General features: G+C 41.7%; 1 protein-coding gene across 1 annotated transcript in view; it reads left to right on the forward strand.

Annotated features, from left to right (window-relative positions):
- The window catches only part of LOC134340842 (neuromodulin-like), an 88341-nt gene extending 65643 nt beyond the window's left edge, over positions 1–22698 (forward strand). The window contains exon 3 of the mRNA XM_063038405.1: positions 18629–22698. Within this exon, the coding sequence (XP_062894475.1) occupies positions 18629–18699 (71 nt within the window). The 3' untranslated portion in view covers positions 18700–22698. The remainder of the gene's footprint in view (positions 1–18628) is intronic.
- Positions 22699–26000: the final 3302 nt, after the last annotated feature.

Below are 26000 nucleotides of genomic sequence, written 5' to 3' on the forward strand. Positions count from 1 at the left end.
AAATAAGTAGTGGAAAAAGGAGAGTAAAAATCTGGCATTTCTATGTGTGAATTACAGATTTCAACTCAATGACCAAAGTGAATAAGGCTCAGATGGAGCCCGGACAATGGGGAGCAGTTTAGTGAATATGTGTGGAAGCAAATCTCCTAACAAGAGTATGGAATACTCGTATCCAAAGTGTACTGAATACTGATGTGGAGAATTGTAACGTTAGTTTGGAGCATGCTAATATGCTAGAGGGTGTTGAGATAAAGAAAGATGTAGTCTTGCAGAATATTACCGTGGATAAGTGCCTGGGGGCTGATGGGTTATTGAGACAAGCAAGGGATGAGATTACTGGGGCCTTGGCCAATTATCTTCATATCCCCTCTACCGTGGGCTAGTCACGGAGGACTGGTGAGTAGTTAATTTTGCTCTGTGATTCTAGTTAAAAAAGGGATAATCCTGGAAACTATAGAGCATAAGACCAGAAAATATTGGAACAGAATTAAGCCATTTGGCTCATTGTGTCTGCTTCACCATTCAATCCTATTTTCCTACCCTCTCTATAAATCTTAACCTCCTTTCAAAGCAAGAACCTATCAATCTATGTCTAAGTACACACAATAAGGCTCAGAGCCAATGAATTCCATAGATTCACAATCCCTGTCCCCGCAGCTGAAGAAATTCCTCCTCATCTCAGTTTTAAAATAAGACTCCTTATTCTGAGGTTGTGCCTTCAGATTTTAGACTAATGGAAATATCCTTTCTATGTCCAATCTATTCAGGCCTTTCAGTATTTAGTGGATTTCAGTGAGATCCTTCTTCATCCTTTGGAACTTCATCAAGTACAGGCCTAGAGCCATCAAACACTCCTCATAAATTTATCTTTGTGTGGCAGAGAAACATACATCACCCGTCAGACCCCAGATTAGCAGCAACATGCAAGATGCATTAAACAGTCATATCAGCTGGAATGTGAGGAAGATGAATCACTTCCAGTTGCAGTATGCTGTATCTTTGATAATTGGAATCTGCAGATAAACATGCATGTAATGAAAGGCACCCCTCATCTTGTTTCATTCTGCCTGCTGCCCTCTGACAAAACAGACTGAAATTACTTTACTGCATTGGAGCAGTTAGTCACTTCACAATGGAAGACAATCGCCAATGCAGCAAAGATCTCCAGCTCCATCCTGAGATAAAACCTCACCCATAAAAATGTTTGATCACATTGGCCTTGACAGCCACAAGCAAGGCAGACCTCACATTACTCTGTCACAAACATGCAGCATATTTTGGCATGACATCCTTATTAAGCATGAATAGCTTTGATGAGCCTTACTTGGGAAAATTGCACTGTGAAGAGGCTGTATGAACATGGTCCACTACTAAGAGCCCTTCTTACCCCCACCTCCTCCTCCTCCTTGTAGGAGCTTAAACTGGCTGTTTGTCCACTGCTTTACATCATACTGTTTTTCAGGGGGAGAAAGAAACAAATAAGAAATTCTTTTAGCATTTGACGTAATACTTCCTGTAGAATTTAGAAACTTCAGAGATGTCTAGAAAACACTGAACCGTCAACTTGCGGAAGCACTAGAGAGTCTCACATCAATTTGAAGCTATTGGAGAGGATAATTAAGGACTGGATTTATGAGAATTTGGAAACCATGGCCTAACTAGGTACAGTCAGCATGGCTTTGTGTAGGGCAAGCTATGACTTACTAACTTAATTGAGCTTTTTGAGGAAATGACATAAGTGATTGATAAAGGTAGAGCTCTCGACAATAGAAAGATGTTTGACAAGGTCCTTTGTGGTCGGCTCATTCAGAAGATTAAGCTGCATGAGATTCACAGCGTCTTGGTCGTTTGGATGAGGAATTGACTTGTCCATATAACACAAAAGGCAATGGTTGATGCAACTTTAATCTGGATCAAGGTCTGCAATTAGTTGTGTTCTCCAGGGCTTCCCGACTGGGATCTCTGCTCTTTGTGACATAGACTTGGATGAAACTGTGAATGCAGGGGTTAGTAAGTTTGCAGATGAATCAAAGTTGTTTTGTGGATAGTGTAGACAATTGCCAAAGGATATAATGGAATATAGATCAAGAGGAAAAAATGTTAGATGGAATTTAATCTGGCCAAGTGTGAGGTGTTGCAAATGGATATCAATTGTAAAGGGGCAGAACACTGTTGATATACAGATGGTCATGGGGTTCATGTCCATTGCTCCATATAAGTGGCTGCACAGGCTGATAGGTTGGTAAAGAAGGCATATGCCATGCTTGCCTTTATTCATTGAGGCATTGAGTTCAAGAGTCTGAAATTTATTTTACAGCTTTATAAAACTCTGGTTAGGCCCCAGCTGAAGTATTGCATTCAATTCTGGTTGCTCCATTATAGACAGGAGGTGAAAGCCTTTGGAAAGTTTGCAGAAGAGCTTTACCAGGCAGAAATTAGTTAGCTTAGTGGATTTGTTTGTAGTTCAGTAATGGAAAACGGACTGAGATGTTGAAGAAATGTACAAAATGCTGGAGGAGCTCAGCACGTTAAGCAGAATTGAATGAGAATGAACAGTCAACGTTTTGGGTTGAGAACCTTCATCAAGGACTCACCAGAGATCCTTCATCAGAGATCAGACTCTTCAGTCGAGATTTTGAATAGATGTATATCTACAATATTACCTGTTTAACATCTACAGAGAAGCACAAGGATATCCACTTCCTCTCTATTATTATTCCAGTCAGTGAGCCCTGTAAAGCAAGTTGTAGAAATGAGTTGTGATGAAGGGTCACAGCCTGAAACGTTGACTGTTTATTTTTCATTTCCTCCATGGATGCTGCCTGACCTGCTGAGTTCCTCCAGCATTTTCTGTGTGTTACTCAAGATTTTCACCATCTGCAGAATTGCTTGTATCTCTGTAGAAAAATTTTGGCATGCAGTTTGAATGCAACCCACAGTTTCAAGATAAATACCTACAGTATATTCTGAAAATTAATCAAACTGTAAATGAGAAAAAAATATATTTTTGTCACAAGGTACTGTCATCTGAAAGGCTGCTAGAAGTGGATTTTGAGGTAACTTTCACCAGAAGAATAAAAGAAAGAGCTGGAATTTGGAACCAATGTTAATCACAAGAGATTCTGCAGATGCTGGAAATACAGAGCAACACCCACAAAATGCTGGAGAACTTAGCAAGTCAGGCAGCATCAATGGAAATGAATAAACAGTGATGTTTTGGGCTGTGACTGTTCTTTCAGACAGGAAATGAAGAAGGAAGATGCCAGAATGGACAGGTGGAAGGAGGGGAAGGAGGTCATTGAGAGGGTGATAGGTGAAGTCAGGTGGGTGAGAAAGGTATGAAGCTGGAGAAGAAGTAATCTGATAGGAGAGGAGAGTAGATCATGGGAGAAAGGAAAGGAGGAGGGGCACCAGAGGAAGATGATAGGCAGGTGAGGAGAAGAAGTAAGAGGACAGATTGGAGAATAGAAGGAGAAGGAAGGTGGGGAAAATATTTACTGGCAGGAGAAATTGATGTTCATGCCATCAGGCTGAAGGCTACCTGGATGGAATTTGAGGTGTTGCTCCTCCATCCTGAGAGTGGCTTCTGGCTTCATCAGGGCAAAAGAGGGGGCCATGGATCGACATGTCGGAACAGGAAAGACTAGCCACCAGGAAATTCCGCTTTTGGTGAATGGAGCGGAGGTGCTTCACAAAGCAGTCCCCCAATTTAAGTTGGGTCTCACCAATGTACAGGAGGCGGCATCAGGACCACTGGATACAGTAGACGACCCCAACAGATTTCACAAATGTTGGTAGACAGATTGTCTCCAGAGATGGTGACAGAGAGATTGATAAAGGGGAGGAAGGTGTCAAAGATGGAACAAGTGATTTTAAGGGCAGGGTGGTAGTTGGAGGCAAAGTTGATGAAATTGATGAGCTCAGCATAGGTGCATGAAGCAGCACCAATGCAGTTGTCAATGTAGTGTAGGAAGAGTTGGGAAACATTTCCAAGGAAGGCTTGGAACATGCCTTCTGCATAACAAACAAAAAGGCAGGCATAGCTGGGGTCTATGGCTACCCCTTGAGTCTGGAGAAAGTGGGAGGAGTCAAAGGACAAATCGAGGGTGAGGACCAGTTCTGCCGGATGGAGGAGGAGGGTGGTGGTGGAACTAATGGGATAACTTTCAGCTGGCTGGTCCAGGTACAATGGGCAGACTAGCTTCTTTCTGCTGTAGAGTAGAACAAAAGCAATCCATCCTGATCTCATGGTTTGTCAAAACACATTGCAAGTTAGCTCCTGGCTTTTCCTGCCAGATGATAGTCATTCCTCAGACTGTGGGTAGCTCTCCAACACTGCTACAAAGTGGTACTCTTCACACACCAATCCAGGTAGCAGGAGATTTTGGAGACTATCTTTGCAGCCAGAACCTAGATCTGAAAAAGAGTATAGTGGCCTCTGTGCCCATGTGAAAGTAGCACACAAGGAAACTATGAAATTATCTCAGTCTTACTAATGAATTGCAAACAGAGATGGTAAACAATGGAGGGAGGATTGTTTCTTTGGTGAGATACTAATTTTAATCAGGTTATGGAAAGCAAAACCAAAAAAACTTTCTGGTTTATCTACAGCAGAGAGGCTGAAATCTCCCTCAAGAGAATTCAATTATATCTGGAATTGATAAACACAGGAGTAAAACAGTTAAAACAAAGTGTGTTTGCTCATTTTCTTTCTTTGTATTAGTGCCTGTACTTCAAAGGTATTTCTTTGCTTGTAAAGTGATTTTGGATTTCCCGAGTTCGAGACAGCTACTGTATAAACGCAAGTGCTTGTTCTTTTAATGTTGGGTGCAGGTTACTGTAGGTTAAAGTAAACTCTCAGATCAGAGATCAGAGATCTTGGTGTAGAAATTCAGTTGCTTTAAAGTTTAGCGCCAAAACATCCATCCTTGCTGCTGCTCATTTATGCAATCTACTGCAGAAAAACAGTTCTAGTGACTTCAGTGAAAGTTAGAGGGCACCACACAGCCAATACGATGCTGTGCATGCAGTGAAAATAAGCATGGGCAAATTTCTAACCCATTATCTTAAATTAAAGATGACAGTCTGTACACATAGAGTAATCAGGTAACAAATTAGCATCTTCTCTGATATTCCTGCTTTGTGTCAAATATGGAGCAGCTACAAGTAATGAAGAGTGAAATTCATGCCTGAATTTAAACTGTGTTAAAGACTAAAGTGCCAGGACTCTGCCCACTTTAACTGTCTTTGTCTGTGTATTTGGCAAAGAAAAAAATAGCTGAATGCAACCTGTCAGTTTTACAGCTCGTAGTAATAAATCCGTGGGTTTGAACGGCCTCCAAATAGAAACAATTTGTTAAAGAGAGTATCTCAGAGGATCTAACAGTACATCAAAGTATTGCCTCCTGATCATATTTTGCACTGTATTTTTTGAGTGCAAGATGATTTCAACTGAGGCCAATAAAAAGACACTACAAATGTTTTCCATTCTATATTAATAATAGCTGTACAGTACAATCTTATGCGGGCATGTAATTTGCAAACGTTCCACTTGCTGCTGAAATGATCTGATATCAAAAAATGTTCGGACTCCTGTTGACATCATTGGTGTTGAGGCTGAGAGGATTCAGAGCTTCAAGTTCCCAGGAGTGAACATCATCAATAGTCTGTTCCGCTCCAACCACATTGACGCCATTGCCAAGGAAGTTCACCAGCTTCTTCTGGAGGCTGAAGAAATTTGGCATGTCCCCTTTGACCTTCACTAACTTTTTAACCGAAGCTTCATAGAAAGCATCCTATTCGACTTGGAATTTATGGCAACTGTTCTGCCCATCACTGCAAGAAACTGCAGAGATTTGTGGACACGGCTCAGCACATCACAGAAACTAGCCTCCCAACTATGGACTCTGTCTATATTTCTCACTGCCAGCATAATCAAGGTGGAAGAGCTTGTCATCGAAACATTGCTTAAATTCAATATCCGTATCCGGCTGGAAGCCTGAGAAGAGTTTATTCATCATATATGCCGGGAAAGCACCAGATTCTTTTTCATGCAGATCATTGATATAGATGACAAACAACGATGGACCCAGCACCGATCCCTGTGGTACACCACTAGTCATAGGCTTCCAGTCAAAGAGGTAACCATCAACTACCACTCTCTGGCTTCTCCCACAAAGCCGATGTCTAATCCAATTTACGATCTCGTCCTGAATTCTGACCCAGTGAACCTTCTAGACTAACTTCCCATGCAGGCCTTGTCAAATGCCTTATTAAAGTCTACGTAGACAACATCCACTGCCTTGCCTTCATCCACTTTCCTGTTAACTTCCTTGAAAAACTCTGTAAGATTGGTTAGACATGACCTACCATATACAAAGCCATGCTGACTATCCTTCATCAGTCCACGTCTATCCAAATACTTAAAGATACAGTCCCTTAGAATACCTTCCAATAACTTTCTCACAACTGATGTCAGACTCACCGGCCTATATCTTTCTGGTTTCTGTTTAGAGCTTTTTTTAAACAGCGAAGCAACACTGGCTATCCTCCAATCCTCTGGTACCTTTCCTGTCACTGAGGATGTTTTAAATATCCCTGCTGGGGCCTTGGCAATTTCTGCACTTGCCTCCCGTAGAGTACGACAGAACACCTTGTCAGGCCCTGGGGATTTATCTACCCTGATTTGCCTCAGGGTAGCAAACACCTCCTCCTCTGTAATCTGTACAGGGTCCATGAAGTTGATGCCACTTTGTCTCACTTCAATAGACTCTGCATCTGTCTCCTGAGTAAATACAGATGCAAATACTGCATTTAAGATCTTCCCAGTCTGTTTCAGCTCCACACATGGATTACCATTCTGGTCTTCCAAAGGGTCAATGTTGTCCCTAGCATTCCTTTTGCTCTTAACATACCTGTAGAATCCCTTGGGAATCTCCTATACCTTGTCTGCTAGAGCAAATCCATGCCTTCCTTTAGCTTTCCTGATGTTTTTCCTAAGTTTTCCCTCGCATTTCTTATATTCTATAAGCACCTCATTTGTTCCTACGTTCCTACTTGCCTACACCTACACCTGCGTCATAATTCCATGTGAGTTTATCTGCCTTTCCTATGATACTTCTTGCATTGAAATATATGCAGCTCAGGACACTAGTCGCAACATGTTCAACCTTTTGTTTCCTGACTTTGTCTGAGGTCTTACCAACATCAGGCTCCAGAACCTCTCCACTAACTGTTCTGCCACTCTGGTTCCCATCCCCCTGCAACTCTAGTTAAAATCCCACCGTACAGCATTAACAAACCTTCCTGCTAGGATATTAGTCCCTCTCCAGTTTAAGTACAAACTGTCCCTTCTGTACAGGTCTCGCCTTCCCTGGAAGAGAGCCCAATGATCCACAAATCTTTTGCCCACCATCTTACACCAACTTCTTAGCCACATATTAAAATGACTAATCTTCCTAGCTCTGGTCTCACTAGCATGTGGCATGAGCAGCAATCCTGAGATCCCGACCCTGAAGGTCCTGCCCTTTGACCTTGCACCATATGCAGAGCCTTGTCACTTGTCCTACCCATGTCATTGCTGCCTGTATGATACCTACATTAATATTTTATTTTTCATTCTCTTTTGTTTTACCTCATTGCTCTGTGGTCATGATTTGATCTACATGGACAGTGTTTCAAGACAAATTTTTCACTGTACTTCCATACATGTGACAACAATGAACCCATTTTCCAATTTGCCAATTTAATTCAAATTTACCAGTATGGATTCATCTTTAGTTGGCATTGCTGGTTTCGTGGTAACCAGATTCAAGGAGTTGTCCCAGTGACACTATGGCATTCTATTACCTGGTTTGCTGTCAGCAACCTATTGCTGGCAAGATGAATTTCTATTTTTGACAAGAAGAATACTTTAAGATAATGAATCCCACACTTAAGTAGACAGTGGTAATCACTCAGGGTATCCCTTCTGCTACAGATCAGCAAAAGACAAGCATTAAATAGTGCCCTGTAGCACAGGGTCAGCACTGGGATGATAGTTCATTTTTTAAAGTGATTGTCCCTATAACTTAATCCTACATGGTAGGTGGTAAAGCATAACAAGATAGTAATTAGGAGATATTTAATGGACAGTCCCTACCTAAAACATTTACCTGCTATTGTTTGTGTAGTGCTGGTTACAAACAATAATTTTTTTTTTTGGGTTGTAATTCCTTAAGGAGTCTGTCATGACTTGGCAAACCTACAAGGAGTGTTGTCGCAGGAAAGTAGCATCCACCGTCAGAGACCCCCATCACCTAGGTCATGTTCTCTTCTCCCTGCTGCCACCAGGAAGAAGCTACAGGAGCCTTAGGACTCACACCACCAAGTTCAGAAACAGGTTCACTTAACTTCAATTGAAATGGCCACCCATTTGAATTCTGCTTCCCATTCCTATTCTGACATGTCAGTCCATGGCCTCCTCTACTGCCGCGATGAGGCCATACTCAGGTTGGAGGAGCAACACCTTATATTCCATCTGGGTAGCCTCCAACCTGATGGTATGAACATTAATTTCTCGAACTTCCGGTAATTGCCTCCCCTCCTTCTCCTTCACCATTCCCCATTCCAATTTCCCTCTCTCAAACGTAAACACGAGGAATTCTGCAGATGCTGGAAATTCAAGCAACACACATCAAAGTTGCTGGTGAATGCAGCAGGCCAGGCAGCATCTCTAGGAAGAGGTACAGTCGACGTTTTGGGCCGAGACCCTTCGTCAGGACTAACTGAAGGAAGAGCTAGTAAGAGATTTGAAAGTGGGAGGGGGAGGGGAAGATCCAAAATTGATTAAATCAAATCTTCTCTTAAACACTGAAACTGAGCTTGCATTACCCACTTGTACTGGTAGCTCATTCCACACACTCACAACCCTTTGAGTGAAGAAATTTCCCCTCATGTTCCCTTTGAACATTTCACTTTTCACCATTAACCCATGACCTCTAGTTGTAGTCCCACTCAACCTCAGTGGAAAAAGCCTACTTGCATTTACCCGCGCTATACCCCTCATGATTTTGTATACCTCTATCAAATTTCACCTCAATCTTCTACATTCCAAGGAATAAAGTCCTAACCTATTCAATCTTTCCTGAAAGCTCAGGTTCTCCAGATCCGGCAACATCCTTGTAAATTTTCTCTGTACTCTTTCAACCTTATTTACATCTTTCCTGTAGGTAGGTGACCAAAACTACACACAATACCTCAGCAACTTCGTGTACAACTTCAACATAACATCACATCTCCTATACCCAATACTTTGATTTATGAAGGCCAGTGCACCAAAGACTTCCTTTATGACCATATCTACCTGTTCACTTTTAATGAATTATGGGCCTGTATTCCCAGATCTCTTTGTTCTACTGTGCTCCTGAGTGTCCTACTGTTCACTATGTAAGGCCTATCCTGCTTGGTCCTACCGAAGTGTAACACCTCACTCTTTTCTGCATTAAATTCCATAGGCCATTTTTCAGACCATTTTTCAGCTGATCCAGATCTCACTGCAAGCTCTGATAGTCCTCCTAACTGTCCACTACACCCCCAATCTTGGTGTCATCCACAAATTTGCTGATCCAGTTAACCACATTATCATCCAGATCATTGACATAGATGACAAACAACAACAGACCCAGCACCGATCCCTGTGGCACTCCACTAGTCACAGGCCTCCAGGCAGAGAGGAAATCATCTACTACCACTCTCTAGCTTCATCCACAAAGCCATTGTCTCATCCAATTTACTATATCATCTTGAATAACAAATGACTGAATCTTCCTGACCAATCTCCCATGTGGGACCTTGTCAAGTGCCTTGCTAAAGAACATGCAGACACCATCCACTGTCTTGCCTTCATCAACTTTCCTGGTAATTTCCTCGGAAAACTCTATAAGATTAGTTGAACCCGACCTACGACACACAAAGCCAAGCTGCCTATTCCTAGTCAGTCCCTGTCTATCCAAATATTCATATATCTGGCCTGTTTGAATACCTTCCAATAACTTTCCCACTACCGATATCAGGCTCACTAGCCTACAATCTCCTGGTTTATTTTTAGAGCTTTTTTTAAACAGCGGCACTTCACCTGTCACTAAGGGTGATTTAAATATCTCTGCCAGGGCTACTGCAATTTCTGCACTTGCCTTCCACAGGGTCCAAGTGAAAACCTTGTCAGGCCCTGGGGATTTATCCACCCTAATTTGCCTCGAGACAACAAACACCACCACCTCTGTATTCTGTACAGGGTCCAAGACCTCGCTGCTGTTTTACATCACTTCTCACTCTGTGCCTCTCTCTCAAGTAAATACAGATGCTAAATTTCCATTTAAAATCTCCCCCAACTCTTTTGGCTCCATGCATAGTTTACTATTCTGATGTTCCAGAGGACCAACTTTGCCCCTTGCAATCCTTTTGCTCTGTGTACATACATCTACTGATGCTTCTGGACACACCTTCAGTGATGTTCCTGGAATCATCGGGTGTTTCGGGTCTTTCAATATTATACATATTATACCAGGTGACCCAGCCGGGGCTGATCAGACCCCAGCTTGTGTCCAGATGGCTAGCTACTTATGACTCCATGGCTCCCCTCTTTTGAGCTACAGCCATCTGGAGGCCTTTTCTGCCGCATCGGTGGTACTGCAGATGGCTCTCCTCTCTTCCTCAATGCCCAAATTGCTGGCTAAGGAACGGGCTGCGAATTCACTACAACCAGCTTCCACTGGGAGACACCTCGCTCTCCATCCAGCCTGCTGACAGTTGCTGACCAGTCCTGCGTACTTGGAGAGCTTCCTTTCAAAGGCCTCCTCCAAGCTATCTTCCCATGGGACTGTCAGCTCCAGCAGCACCACTTGCAATGTCTGGACAATGTCTGGTCGCAGGGTGGTGGCTGCGATATGATTGGGGAACTTCAGCTGTCCTTTGAGGTCCACCAACAGCTGCCAGTCCCTTGCAGAGGTCAGGATGCCTGCAGATGTTCTTTTGGCAGGTATTGGCTGCTCCCCAGCTCTGACAAAGGCAATGGTCTGCTTGGAGGGTCGGGACCGCTTCGCCCACTCAACTCCTGCGCTTACGGCTTCAACGATGGTCTTCAGGACCTGATCATGCCTCCACCTGTACCGTCCCTCACCAAGTGCCCTTGCGCAGCCACTGAGGATGTGCTCCAGGGTTCCTCGCTTGGAGCACAGTGGGCACGCAGATGACTCTGCCTTGCCCCATGTGTGCAGGTTTGATGGGCTTGGCAGCACATCGTACACTGCCTGGATGAGAAATTGGATGCAGTGTGGTTCGGCTTTCCAAAGATCAGCCCAAGTCACTTTCCTCTCAACCGTATTCTCCCATCTTGTCCAAGCTCACTGTTGCTTCATTCTCATCATCTTGCAGGTTCTCGTCTCCTCCACTACTGCTCTCACCTCCTCCTGAACTAGATGACGCCTTTCCTTCCCTCTGGTGTCCATTTGGGGAGTTGGAAAGGATCCTAGCCCAGCTCGGCCTCGTGTGACCACTCCCACCAGCCTCCTGTGACGCAGCCTCGCCTCTGCCTCCTGAACAGCTTCCTCTGCCCTCCACTTCCTGCCAGTACTTACTTGGATCCCTGCTCTAGCCACCTTCGGGTCACTTGAGTCCCTATACTGTAGTACTTCTCTGGTCTTGCAGCCCACCAGAATGTGTTTTAGTGTTGCTGAAGTTGGGCAGAGGGAGCATGTGGGGTCCTCTCCATACCACTGGCTGAGATTCATGGGAGACGGCAAGACATCGTAGGCAGCCCTGATGGTGGAGCTCGCTCTGAATGTCCCCATCTCCCACAGCTCTTTCCAGGAGATCTTTCTTTTCTCCACTCCCTCCCATCTTATCCATTGCCCTTGCCTTGCCTGAGCAATGGGCTTTGCACACCTTGCCAGCTCCTCCTGCCGACAAGTCTCCTGCGTCTCTGAGATGGAGCAGCCTTGTTCCAGGCTGGTGTACTGTCCCCAAGGCCAAGACCGCTCCTCCCTTGCTGCACTCGGTCCACGATGTCCCTGTGCTTGAGTGCCGCCTTTGCTTGCTGGGTTGCTTCTGATGGAGTCCATTTCCTCCCAGTATCCAGGATGTGGGCAGCTTGTGCTGCAAATGGATCACTCGCCTCTGTTAACATCATCTCCAGTCCGACTTTGGCACACTTGTACTCCTCTGAAAACTGGAAATGGGTAGCTCTAGGACTCCTTTGCCGTAGAGCCCTATGCTGCTGAGGCACCTGGGAAGACCAAGCCACTTCCTTACGTATGAGCTGATCAGTCTCTCCAACTTTTCCACCTTCGAGATTGGAACTTCATACACGGTTACGGGCCACATGAGGCATGGAAGGAGCCCGATAGAGATGCTTCTGGACTTGCTCGGCTTGATCTTCAGCCAAACCTGCTCGATGTTCTCTTGAAGCTTTCTCAACAGGCGTACAGTACAAACCTTTGTCATGGTGAGTGTTGTGAGATCGTCCATGTATGCTCCGATAGGCGGCAGCCTCAGGCCAGGTCTTATGCGCTGTCCTCCAACCCTCCATCGAGATGCTCTAATGATCACCTCCGTGGCCACGGTGAAGGCTAGCGGGGAGATGAACACATTTAGCAAACTCCCTTTTACAGTATGAGAGTCCCAGTCAATATGTGGAAAGTTAAAATCACCCATTATCACAACCTTATGTTCCTTGCGTCAGTTTGCAATTGCAGATTATCGGATGAAAAATCAAATTGAAAATCTGTATAGAGCCCAGAGAAACCAGGATATCAACTATGAGGTCAAGTTCCATGAAGGATACCAATTGCAATAGTAAACCTTAGGAGGGAGGTTTAAACAACATTGAAATGGATGACCAATGAAAGAATCACTTTTATGCCATCAATAGTGAAAAAACAATTGAAAACAAAAGATCAAAAATTGAGACTTTGATACGAATATTGACATATCTATAGTCACTGGCACTTTTGATCAGAAATTTGGTCAGGGGTCAATTGTGAGAAACTGTAAATAAGAAACCCTGAAAATTTTAGAGGTAAATGTGAGAGGCTTTTGTAGAGATAAGACCTCTAATTTTAGTGGCAAATTATGCTATAAAAGGTCTTATCTTGCCAGGAAGAGATTAGTAGGAAGAATTGATGGTGGATTGGATCACAATTTTCCTTGCAAATTAGTCACAACCTGACTTTAGCAGGCTTCTGCAAACAACATGCTTTAAGGATTCACACATGGCAATTGTGTGGCATAAAGATCAGATATATACAATAATGGAAGCAAGACTAATCTACTGCAAACCCTGATCTGCTCCCTATGCATTGAACGTGCAGAAAGAAGAGGTGAACAAGCTTTCACAGAATGTGGTATCAATGGAAAAAGCATATTGAGTGACATGAAATTTTCTGGCCTATATTCTAAGGTTTGCATAAGAAATTATCAGGGCTACAGGTGTTAATGAAGCTAGACTTCTCATACTATACTCAGCATAATGCAGTTAATAAAACACAGCATTTCTCGACAATTAAGATCTACACATGTATATCAAATCCCCACTGAGCAAAATGAGCACCAAGATAATTCTGATCAGCCGTGGGGAAGGTACTGCAGGAAATTCAACATTTTGTATGCAATCAGAGTCCTCTAACTGTTACTGCCTTGGAGATGGAGAACCTTTCAATACAAGGTAATATATCTAGAAGGTCATAAACATGAGAGATCCTACAGATGCTGGAAATCATGAACAAGCAATCTTTAAATCAAAGTCCTGATGAGCGGTCTAAGCCTGAAACATCGACTGGTTATTCCTCTTCATAGACATTGCCTGATCTACAGAGTTTCTGCAGCATTTTGTGTGTGTTGTTCAATGTATTGCGATAAATGTGAGAGAACCTTATTAATTTATTTATTGAGATACAGCACAGAGTAGGCTCTTCCGGCCCTTCGAGCCACGCCCCCAACTTAATGGTAGCCTAAGCACAGGACAATGTACAATGACTAATTAACCTACCAACTGGTACATCTTTGGACTGTGGAAGGAAACCGGAGCAATGTGGGGGGAACGTACAAACTCCTAACAGGCAAAGGTGGGAATTGAACCGGTTCACCTGTACTGTAAAGCATTGTGCTAACCATTACACTATGATGCCCCCCTAAAAAACTTTTGTCAAGTTTTTAAAAATGTTAATGTCTTTTTCCAATAGAAGATGTTTTACTTATGTGAGAAGACGAAAAGAACAATTATCAGTGAAAGAGAAAACTGAGGTCATGATCAAAGGCAGGAAGCCTCAAATAAATATATTTTTAGGTAGCTTTCAATATTACACCTGCTTCCCACCATATCTTATAGTATTGACACCTCTTCACCAACTATTAATGAAAGATGAACGTTGATGTTAGAGTATGGAATATCAACACGTCGATAACCAGTGCAAGAAAAACCTCAGCAATGAGTTATGTTTAGTACATTATAATGCCAGTCATACACTGGCTGGTGAAGTTTCCAGTGATGAGGTTGGAGAGTACTATAGACAATGGACATGACTGGCTTAATACATTGTTTGTATTCCTTAGTTCTACACAGGTTGAGAAAGGGTATTTGTAATTTATTCTGAGGATAATATTTTACTAATTCTCTCTGAGAAGACAATTTGCACTAATTACTGACCTTGTACATTTATTAACTATACGAAGTCCAAAATCTACCAATCCTGTGATATCTGCTTAATGGATGCACAGCAGGTCAACAATATAATTACAACAGGGTACAGGGCATTGAACCAAAAATACAGTAGATGTCTTTTGATGAAGGCATATGAAAAAAACTGCAGGAAAATTAGAGACTATGACTTTTACAACAAACACCACAGATGGGCATTTCCCAGACTCAGCAGTGGACAAGCTTAGAGCCATACAAAACAAACCAATTTTGATGCACGCTCAGTGGACAGAGGAATAGGGACACAGGAAAACAAATAAAATTGTAGAAGGTGGAGTCTGAAACGATCTCCCAGCTCTTGCTCCCGGTACATTGATGACTGCATTGTTGCTGCATTTTGCGCTTGTACCGAGCTCAAAGCTTTCATTCGTTTTGCTGCCAGTTTCCTCCCCAACTTTCAAGTGGTCCATCTCTGATACTGTTCTTCCCTTTCTGGATCTCTCTATCTCCATCTCAGGAGTTAAACCAGCCACTAATATTTTTTACATCTCCATCGACTTTTACATTTTTCTTGACCATACCTTATTTTACTATGCCTCTTGTAAAGAAACCATTCTTTCCCCAGTTTTTTTGTCTTCATCAGATTTGTGAGGCTTTTCTCTCTGGTGCCCCTCAAATATCCCTCTTCTTCCTGAAATGTTGCTTCCTCCCTGTCATAGAGTATGAAGTTCTTGCCTATATTTAATCTAATTTCCTCTTATTTGCTCTTGCCTGGGACAGAGCTCACCAGCCTCTGCATTCAAGTACTACTCTTTACAATTGTCACCAGCTTCAACAAGATCTCGTCACCAGTCATGTCTTCTACCCATGTAGAAAAGGGGCATTTGTAATTATATTTGGAGGAACAAGATTTTACCGATCTCTCTGGGAAGAGAGTTTGGATTAATTGCTGACCTTTTACCTGTATTAACTATAGTGAGTCCAAAATCTACCGTTCCTGTGAAGCCTGCTTCGCGGAAGACTCCCTGGTCTGCTTTCCATCCCCAACTATCATTCCCCTCGCATGGCACCTTTTCTGTACTACCAGCAGAGGTGTAACACCAGTTCATTCATTGCCCGAAGTGATGCAGTGATCCACATGCCCATTGGCCAAATATCTCTTCCTTTTGGAATTCACAATGGTCTCCTGTACATCTGACAAACCCCAAAAAGTGATTGTTCATTTCACAGGTATGATCCTGAGCTCCCTGTTTCTTGCAAATTTAATTCTCAATCTCGCTCAAATTCTTACGCCTCCATCGGTGGACTCCTCTATTACTGTACTTAGGCGTAAAATAAATCTCACCTTACATCTTGGCTCTTCGCAAGCTTCGGAGATGAACATTGAATTTTCCGCCTTCAGGTAACTGGCCTCACATCGTATCATGCTCAGGCCATTTCTTCAAAGCATCATGCTGGTGGTCTGTTGTGCTCTTTAACACACGATTTGTCTTAATCTATCTCCATATGGTCTTTTGTCTTACACGTCACCCTTCACTAAAGTGAAGTCAAATTTTATTATTGCTACAGAGAGCTGTGATAGCACAAGTCCGGAGATAGATCTTATCTGAGGGAACTGAGATTCATGAGGCACTAGCACTGTTGTGAAGATCACAGACATGTGCAAGTTGGTGACTCAATTCACTTGTGCAGTGCGTCAGATTTGCAAATGCGTTAATTCACTATTAATGTTTCTTTATAAAAGAGAAGTGGGGCATTTATATAATAGTGGTTGGGTTGGATGATTGTTACGTTATGCCTGCTACTTCTTTAAGTGGTACATTATATGACTGCAGCACTGCTTATAGAAGCTCCTTGAGAACAATACCATGCTCAGAGGAGGGAACAATCTTAGAAATGATGCACTGGAAATTTCTTCTCGGATTCTCCCAATCATCTGCCATAACTTTTACAGAAGACTGTCAGAAGTCCTATCTCAGGTGTCACCAAACAACTCCTGAAGTTATGGTGCCCAGTTGACGGAATGCTCAACGTAACATAGTGGTTAGCATAACGCTTCACAATGCCATCTGCAAGATTGGGGTTCAATTCCCGCCGATGTCCGTAAGAAGTTTGTGCAATCTCCCCATGATCAGGGTGGGATTCCACTGAGTGCTCCAGTTTCCTCCCACGTTACCAAGATACTTGAGTTCGAGTTAGAAAGTTGTGGCAATGCTATGTTGGTACTGGAAGCATGGTGAAACTTGTATGCTGTCCCCTGCACATCCTCGATGCAAACAATACATTTCACTGTATTTTTTATTTTTTTAATATACATGTAACAAATAAAGTTAATCTTTATCTTTGTCATTTTATAAGAATTTCCTTGTGATTACTTGGAGGTTAATGTGTTCTTTGTGCTAGATTACCTTGTGGAAATTGGGTATTATATTTGCATTTGTAACAATAGTGATGATTTATCAAAGGTAATGTCAGTTTGCAAATGAAATTGTAATGTTTTCAGAATGATCAATTATTTCATTAACATTGGTTACCTAGCAACACTATTTAGACAGTAGCAATGTAGTGAATATTGGTTTGACACTAGCACACCAACACTGCCACCAGGAGTAATTGTGTGGTGCAGCAGTAAATTGGAAAATGACTTTCAACAGTAATCTGCCAATGTACGCATTTACAAGCATTCATTCAGGGGTGGATCATCAGGTAGAGTCAATAGGTGAACTCTATTCCTCAAAGACCAGTCAAGGCAGAGACCTAGGACATTTTAAGGCAAAGGTAGAGAGATACTAATAAGAAAGGGATGAAAGCTTACCTTGGGCAGATTGGAATGTGGAGCCATGATCTGATTAAATGGTGGTAGAGGACTGATGGGCCAGCTCCTGCTTCTAATTCCCATGTTCATGTGATTGTGCAGACAAGAAGGTTATAAGCCCAGTTTAATTTTGTTGTCTGTCCATAACATTTAATATTGTAAAGTTTTGTACTACTCTGTTTAAATTTGATTCACATAATATGGCATTGATGACTGTGAAAATGAAAGAAAGTGAAAGACTCAACATCACTTCATAGAATCATGAAAGTTTTGTGTCACAGGAAACCAGCTGGCCAATCATAAACATGCCAGCTGAAAAAAAGTTATTTGGGCCAACTTCATGCACCAGTCCTCAGGTGACAGCCTTGTTTATGCTTGTGCTCATTGAAATAATTTTTAAATGTGAGGAGTTCTCCTTCAGATACAGATTATCTTCAACTCCCCTCCAATCCTTCATTCTTGAGAGTACAGTCTGATGATGCAGACATACCCCCCCTGCTGAGGAAGAACCCATTAGTTCCACTCATTCTGTTACCTCAGGGATCCTTCAGCAAGCAACCTAGCCCTCCCTTGCCCTCTCAGAGTATTGAAACTTATATTCCTTTGAAATAAATTCTATTTACAATCTTTCAGCCCACCTGACTAGTCCATTGATCTCTTATTGCAGTCTACAGCTCTTCCAACCCCCATGCCAATCTTAGTATCAAAATCTTTGATATTTATCATTAAAAGGCAAAGGCTATGGTAGAATGGAGGCTTTAGGAATGCTTCCCTCAAGTCTTCCTATCACTACAACATTTGTTGACCATTACCCCTTACCTCCTGCAGCCAGCTCAGTTTTGAACACCAATTTACTGTAGGATCCTTATACTTTTACTTTCCTGATCCATCTGCTTGGTGAATGCCTTGCAAAAATGCCTTTAACCTTGTTAAGTGTCTTGCTAAAGTCTATAGTGCATCTAATAACTTTTAGATTTGTAGATGAAAAATCTGCCAACAAGAACATCATGTACTAATTTGATCGACACGATTTTAAATGATGAGATTTTTTTTTCAAAACTAATTCACGCTTTTGAATTTGAATGTGAATATCTGAATAAAGTGTTATCCTGTTTAATAATCAAATCTAAATGTTCTTGCAGCTCCTGAAGATGGAGGGAAAGCATCCGAGGAGGTAGAAGGTGAGACAGAGGCATCTGCACCTGAGCAGTGAGGCCGTGATCACACGCCTTGTCAATACTTCCTGTAAGCCTAGGAACAATGTTGTGCTGGATTAATTCAATGCTATTGTTTCAATTTGTACTCCTTGCAAGATATTCCTGTGTTCTTCTGAATTACTTTGTACATTTCCACCTGCCAGCAGACACAGTAGTCCCTTCTGTCTTATATCTCTCCCTTTTCTCTCACCTTCCTTTATTTCTTCCTTCACATTCTTTGCTTCATTTGTTTAATCTTCCTTCTTTCAAGGGAAGAAATAGTCCGTTGCTTCTTTCTTGCTTTGCACATAAAGGCATTAAGTGGATATTGAATTATTCCATGAGCCTGTATGATATTCTCATATAATATTATGGTCCAAGAGTTTGAAGCAATATACCTTGGCATTATTATTGGATTTGGTTAACCTCCAGATGACATTACAGACTGCACATATGAGAAGAAGTCAGCATTAGTAAGTCCTTGCCCTTGGATAGTAATGACCTGCTCCACTCAATCAGGATCTCCCACTAGAAGACTCATGGCTGGGTCTGATTGTCAGGTGGAAATTTCATTGTACCATGAAACATTTTCTCTCCGACCAGTCTTCACATGATTTATTGTTTTTTTTAAAGGAGGAATATATGATTACAACATAGCAACAGAAATGAGCATAGATGCATGCTGCATGAAATAGAAGTTTCAGTAAATAACTTGCTGTATACTGGGTAATGATTTAAGGAAGCAAATTACTATCACTAGCTCAAAAAATACAGAGTATCAAACACAGGCAGAAAAGTATTTTTTAAAATTCTAACCCATAGTAGAAATTTCATTATGTCTAAAATGTTCAAAAATAAAATTATGAAAATCACAAATAACTTCACCTGGGATTCTTTCCTTATGATTTTATACTCTGGCAGCCACGAGGGAAGTTGTTGGATTGTAACAAAGTGTAAGTGCTGATAGCAACACAGCTTAAGCCTGGAAGAGCCTGGCTTCTCATGGTAATGAAATGGTTAGTGGAGCCTTCCCACCAATCTAACCATCCATTTCCAAACCTGAAGCCAGAATTCTTCAGGGAATCCCTTGGTTTAGTTTTGGCTCAGCTGGTCCTCACACCTTTCCCCCAATTTATCTGTTTATCTGAATGGAGCAGAGTCAGGATTTATAATTGAAGGTATCCTACGCCCTCGACCATGACTAATGCAATTGCTGTTTGGACTTGGAAAAAAAAAGCTCTTTAAGTTGATGTACAGTATTACATTCAGAGCATTTCAAACAAATCAGCACCAAGATTCTTGGGAATGATGACTGATCATATGAAACTCTTAACCCTATCTACTGTCACCTTCAGCTTCCCATCTCTCTTTCTCATTCATAGCTGAATATAACTTATACTGGTCAAGGACAGGAGGTTTTCTGTTAAGGAATTAGGAGAGCCATTGATAAAGCTGCAAATGAGGTCATGATGCATTTTCCGTGGAGATGCTCATTATATCTTAACCTGCCATTGCTTGAATTTCTTCCTGCCTTCTCTTTTACACATAATGATTAAAAATATGTTTATTTCTTGAATGATGAAGATTCTCATCCATATCCAGCTCACTTCCATTTCATGGATTTCAGGCTGATATGTTTAAAATGCCCAGAACTTAAAGCCTCTCTCTGCACAAGACCTAGTAAGGTGCTGATACCTCCGAGAACTTAAATAAGGTGTCACGTCAACGTTGAAATCCTATTGAGAAGCACACATTCAATTTGAAAGCAAGGCCCCTGTTTTAAATTGGGTTGTAATTTTTCTTTTAAATGTCCGGCCCAGTAAAACAAAACAAAGTATTTATTTCTCATCAACTACAATATGGTGATGCAGAGAACTGCCTGACAAAGAATGTTAATGTACAGTATAACTGGGTACCTTGGGGATAATTGTAACCTAACCCATTCAGCTAGAAACAGATGGAATAGGTCCTTTGCTGATTTTTCACCAATTACACCACTTACCATCAGCGTAACATTAGGCAACCAGAGATCTTTTCAACATATAGTTTTTCCAACTGACAAATCAGTTTTAAAATGAGTGTCCTTGACTCTGATCTCAGCTCTGCAGCAATGTCCACTGTAATCCATATCACTTTTAGTCTGATTCCACACCATGCATGCAGGATTGACCCAATGCCAAAATTCTGAACTGCTAGTAAGAATGACTTTTATTTTGGTCATTATCTTTAGGAATGTTTCTTATTTCACAGTCAGTTTTGTGCCTGGTCTCCTAACAGTAAAAAATGTGGTTAAAATTAAATCAATTGCCCAAGTCACAACAACCACAATTGCCCGAGAGACTCACTGAAAGTTATGTTTGAAGTCAGACATTTTGAGTATACAGGTTTGAAAGAGAGTAAATTGACCTGGTCCAGATGTCTTACTGCAAGATTGGTCAATTATGTGTTTGTATCACATTGAACTTACATCAGCATAATGCCTATTTGACCCCGCTGATGAGTACCAGTGTTTATGTTTTTCATTCAAGCCTCTTCTTGTACTTTATCCCATCCTTCTAGGGCATTTTTTCTGAACCTTTCTAACTCATGTAATAATCAAAATTTTCCTTCAAATGGTTCATGTTATTTGCTTGAGCTATCTCCGTCATTACATTTCATGACCCAAGACAGTTGTTTTTCAGATTTTCATATATTTCTCTATGATGCAGAGAGTGGCCCATCGAGTCTATATTCACTCATAGGACTGCTCTATTGGTGCCATTTCCCCAGGCCATTTCCCTACAAATTATTCATTCTTACAAGTCCATCAACTCAGTCCTCCCTATTACTCCTGTTACCGGCCAGGGGGAATCTTAAAGTGACAAAATGAATCTATTTTTGCGTCACTGGAACGTGGGAGAAAATGGAACCACATGGGAAAAATTCATGGGATCAGAGTTCAAACCCCATGTTGACAGTATTGAGGGTCTTGATTGGATCCAGGTCTATGGAGCTATGCGGTATCATTGTATCATTGTGGCTCTGTGATACAGGCTGCATTGACACCCCTCCATTACTGCTTTTGAGCCGAGTCTTGGTAGGGCATTTCAGGATCAGATAGGATGGTGAGTCTGGAGTTACACACAGGCCAAGTGGTAGGTCTCCCCACAAAGGAAATTCGTGAACAAACTAGAATTTTACAAGTTTTTTTTTTAATAATTTTATGGTCATCATTTCAAATGACAACTTCATTTTATTTACATTCCAGAATATCAACTGAATTTTAATACCACAGCTGCCAAGGTGGGATTCAAAATTGTAGATTCGGTCTATGTCTCTAGATTACTATTTCAGTAATTTAGCAGTAGCTGCACCATGAAAAGAGTGCAAGGATGCTGTAAAATTAACACATTGGCATAGCTGCCAGAATTGCAATATTCTGGACTATCACTTATGCATGGATCGTAGATTGAACATATGGTCTGCTAGTTATTGGGCACAATGTCAGAAACTCAACACTGATGAATACCATCACAAATTATACCCTACAATAATTAATGTGCAAGTAGACAAATTTGCTTTAGTATGTAATTGTGCAGGTGTGTTTGTTAGTGTGTGTATGCATGTGCATGTGTTTATGTATGCATATTTACAAACATATGCATATGGGTACGTGTGTGCGCCTGTGTGTACCTGCAACTGTATGTTCCTGCACCTGCATATTTGCACGTGTGTGTGTGTGTGTGTGTGTGTGTCTGTTTGTCTGTCTGTCTGTATGCATGTGTGTGAATTAAATATAGCTAGAGATCTTTCATAATGGACTATTGTGACTATGGAGCTGATTAGTGCTGTGCAATCTTAGCATTTCTTTGCTGATCCCTTGTAAGAATGTCGCTGGGAAATCAATTGTCATTTGTTTCCTTGATGTTTATTTGCATGTGATTTATCTGGAATACTTAATAATTGTTCATTTAAAGTCTGTTTGTTTAACAAATAAAAAATTTTAAAAATCAAAGTATCATAAATGGTTGTTGGGCTGAATTATTTCAAATACTAAAGAAAAACTTTAGAGGAAAGCAAGATATAATTTTAGCTCAGAGTCAGTCAAAACGTAATATCAGTAATCCAACTAGAAACTACTCCAATCAGGAGAGCACCAACAATCAGACAGACCACCGGCAAACTCAGGTAAACATTTCCCTATCTCAACAAAATGATAAGCAGCTTTTTGTATATGGCTCTCACAGCTTAGTGTTTGGTCTCTTGGCATGAAGTCTCTCCTTTGTCCTGCTACACTTCCCGTGGAACCATATTTTGTGACTTTTGCTCTTCCATTTCATTCCTCAATCTTCTCATGTCTGAGTATTCTTACAACTGATTTACAGGTACTTTGAAAGTATCAAATTTCTAGAATATACGAACATGGAAAAATACAGGGAAAAATTACAGCCCTTCATCTAGATTCTGGCATTTATTTAAAATCATGTCTAATCTGCATCCTAATTTGATACATCCTCCCATGCCCCCTATTCACAAGGATTCAAAGAATTCAAAGTACATTTATTATCAAAGTATATGTGCAGTATACAACCCTGAGAGTCATCTTCCCCATGGGCAACCACAAAATGAGAAAGCAATGGAACCCATTCAAAGAAAAACATCAACCCTCCCACGCGCAAAAGCAAATCGCGCAAATGGCAACAAGAACAAACTCCCCCCACGCGCAAAATATAAATCGCACAAATGGCAATAAGAGCATCAAACCCCCCACGCGCAAATAAAAACAAATTGTGTAAATGACAAGAACATCAAACCACCCCCCCCATGCACAAAAAAAAACAAATTGCGCAAACAGCAACAAGAAAGAACGGGCAAAAACATCGGATATAAAACTGAAAATCGAAGAGTCCATATTCAGTTCAGCTCAGTGTTAATTATCTTCAAGCTGCCCCAATTCAAAATCACCCAAAATAGCAACAGAAAAAGGAGCATCCAGAAACTACCGTCCAATCCACAGACTGCAGACCCAGAACTTCGATACCATCCTTCAACTGCATTGAGGGAGAGAGAGATAATTGGAATGCACGACCTTCCCTTGGGAGCAGCGAGCGACAGGGAAGTTAAGACCATCACACGCAGACACCTTCCTCTGCAGCAGCGAGTGAGAGGCTGGTAGATGATGCTGAACACTTGCTCACCTTCCACACTCACCTTGATGTTTCAATTTTCCTCGAGGCTTTGTCGGTTAGAAATGGAGTCGATCATGGGCTTGCGCCCCGTCTCTAAAATTCTTGGCCTTGAGGCCGCTTGCCTCCCGGATCCTTCTCAGAGACCACAAAGCGCCAGGTTGCTCAATCGGCCTGAAAGCACACCATCAAACTGTAGATACCAGGCTCCAACAGTACCAGAACCACATTTAAAAGTAAAAGAAGATGGAAAAGATGTGAAAGAGACAGTTTCATGGACCATCTGGAGAAGGTCGCCCGTGGTAACAAATACCTTCTAGTAACACAAAATAATCATAGATTCAAAGAGCAATACAGCACAGATACAAGCACTTCAGCCCAAATCAGTCCATGCGACCACAGTGGCCACCCCAGCGAATCCCAATTTCTTATGTCCAGCCCATTTCCACCTAAGCCCCACCTTTCCATATAACTATCCAAGTGCTTCTTAAATGCTAATATTACCTGCCTCAACCACTTCTTCTGGCAGCTCATTCCTTAAACTCACCACACTGTACATGAAAAAAGTTACTCTTTGGGTCCCTTTTAAATCTTTTCCTTCTCACTCTAAATCTATGCCCTGTAGATTTGAACACCCCTACTCTAGGGAAGTGACTGTTGCCACCCACCCTATCTATGCCTCTCATAATATTAAACATTTCTATAAGGTTGTCTCTCACTCTCCTATCTTCCAAAGAATAAAAATTAAGCCTGGTCAACATCTCCCTATAACTCAGGCCCTCTGATCTTGGCAGCATCCTTGTCAATCTTTTCTGCGCTTTCACCAGTTTAATCACATCTTTCCTGTAAGAGGATGAAAAAAAAACTGTACACAGTACTTTAAGTGCCCCTTAGCAACAATTTATACAACTACAACAACTGTCATAGCCCTCTACTCAGTGCCCTGACTGATGAAGGCCAATGTGCTAAAAGCCTTTTTCACCACCGTCTACCTGTCTTGCTATTAGCAATGTACTGTCTCCTTACATTTGATCTCTCAAAGTGCAACACTTCATATTTGTCTGGAATAAACCTCAACTGCTGTTTCTCCACCATATCTGCAAATGATCTATATCCATCTGCATCCTTTGACAGTTTTCTATGCTATCCACAACGCCATCAGTCTTGTATCATCTGCAAATTTACTAACCCGCACATCTATGTTTTCATCCAGGTCATATGCATATATGTACAGTACTGTGCAAAAGTCTTAGGCACATTCATAGCTAGGGTACCTAAATTTTACACAGTACTGTTTTTGCCAACATGGAGCAGAGAGCGAGTTTGTAATTCTAGCGGGAGCAAAGGATGTTGGGAATGGTGAGGGGTGGAGTGCCACGGGAGGGGTGTCGGGCAGGTGGCAGAGAAGGTGTGCTGGGGTGGCAGGGGTGCAGACACATCCAGCCTTGAGATTCCAGGCAAGGTCATTTAATTTCATACAATTGGTTTACTGATCATTACAGGATGTTTCTCTGGTGCTACCCACTCCCTCAACTCTCCCTTCCCCTTTTCCCACCATGATTCCCATCGCCCTGCTCCTTCCCACTCCCAGTCCACAACAGAGACCCATATCAGAATATATATGTTACCAGAAATATACATATCCTGGTGTGGTCTGAAATTGAATGCTTGAATGTTTACATAAGGCATTACTTCTAAACCCTTGTGATCTGATCCTATTGACCTGGAGGTTAAATTTCAATAGATTTATTAAACATCTTCTGTATTTTTCTGTTGTATAGATATTATAGTATCTATACCGAAATCTGTTTGGTCCTTTACCGCTTCCTGGCTCCCGTTATGACACTGTTTAAGATGCACTCTCCACCACCATTCATATCAAACCTCCTACCAAACACAATCACCCTCACTTCCCTCCATCTCTTGCATTCGTAGTTGCCTCTGGTTAGTATGCAAACTTGTGTATTGGACTTGGTAATTATTTAAATGAGGTATATTTCACAAAAAATTGTCACAGTGACAATTTGGGTCTGGCAGTTAGTTATGCCTATTGCTGATTATGTTTGCCTGGCAGTGAATACTATCACAAGCAATAATCTTTGAACTATCATTTGTGTGAAAATTATTATCTGCAGCTTTCTTATTCAATGTAT

This window comes from Mobula hypostoma, chromosome X2, assembly GCF_963921235.1.
Source record: "Mobula hypostoma chromosome X2, sMobHyp1.1, whole genome shotgun sequence".
Taxonomy (NCBI): domain Eukaryota; kingdom Metazoa; phylum Chordata; class Chondrichthyes; order Myliobatiformes; family Myliobatidae; genus Mobula; species Mobula hypostoma.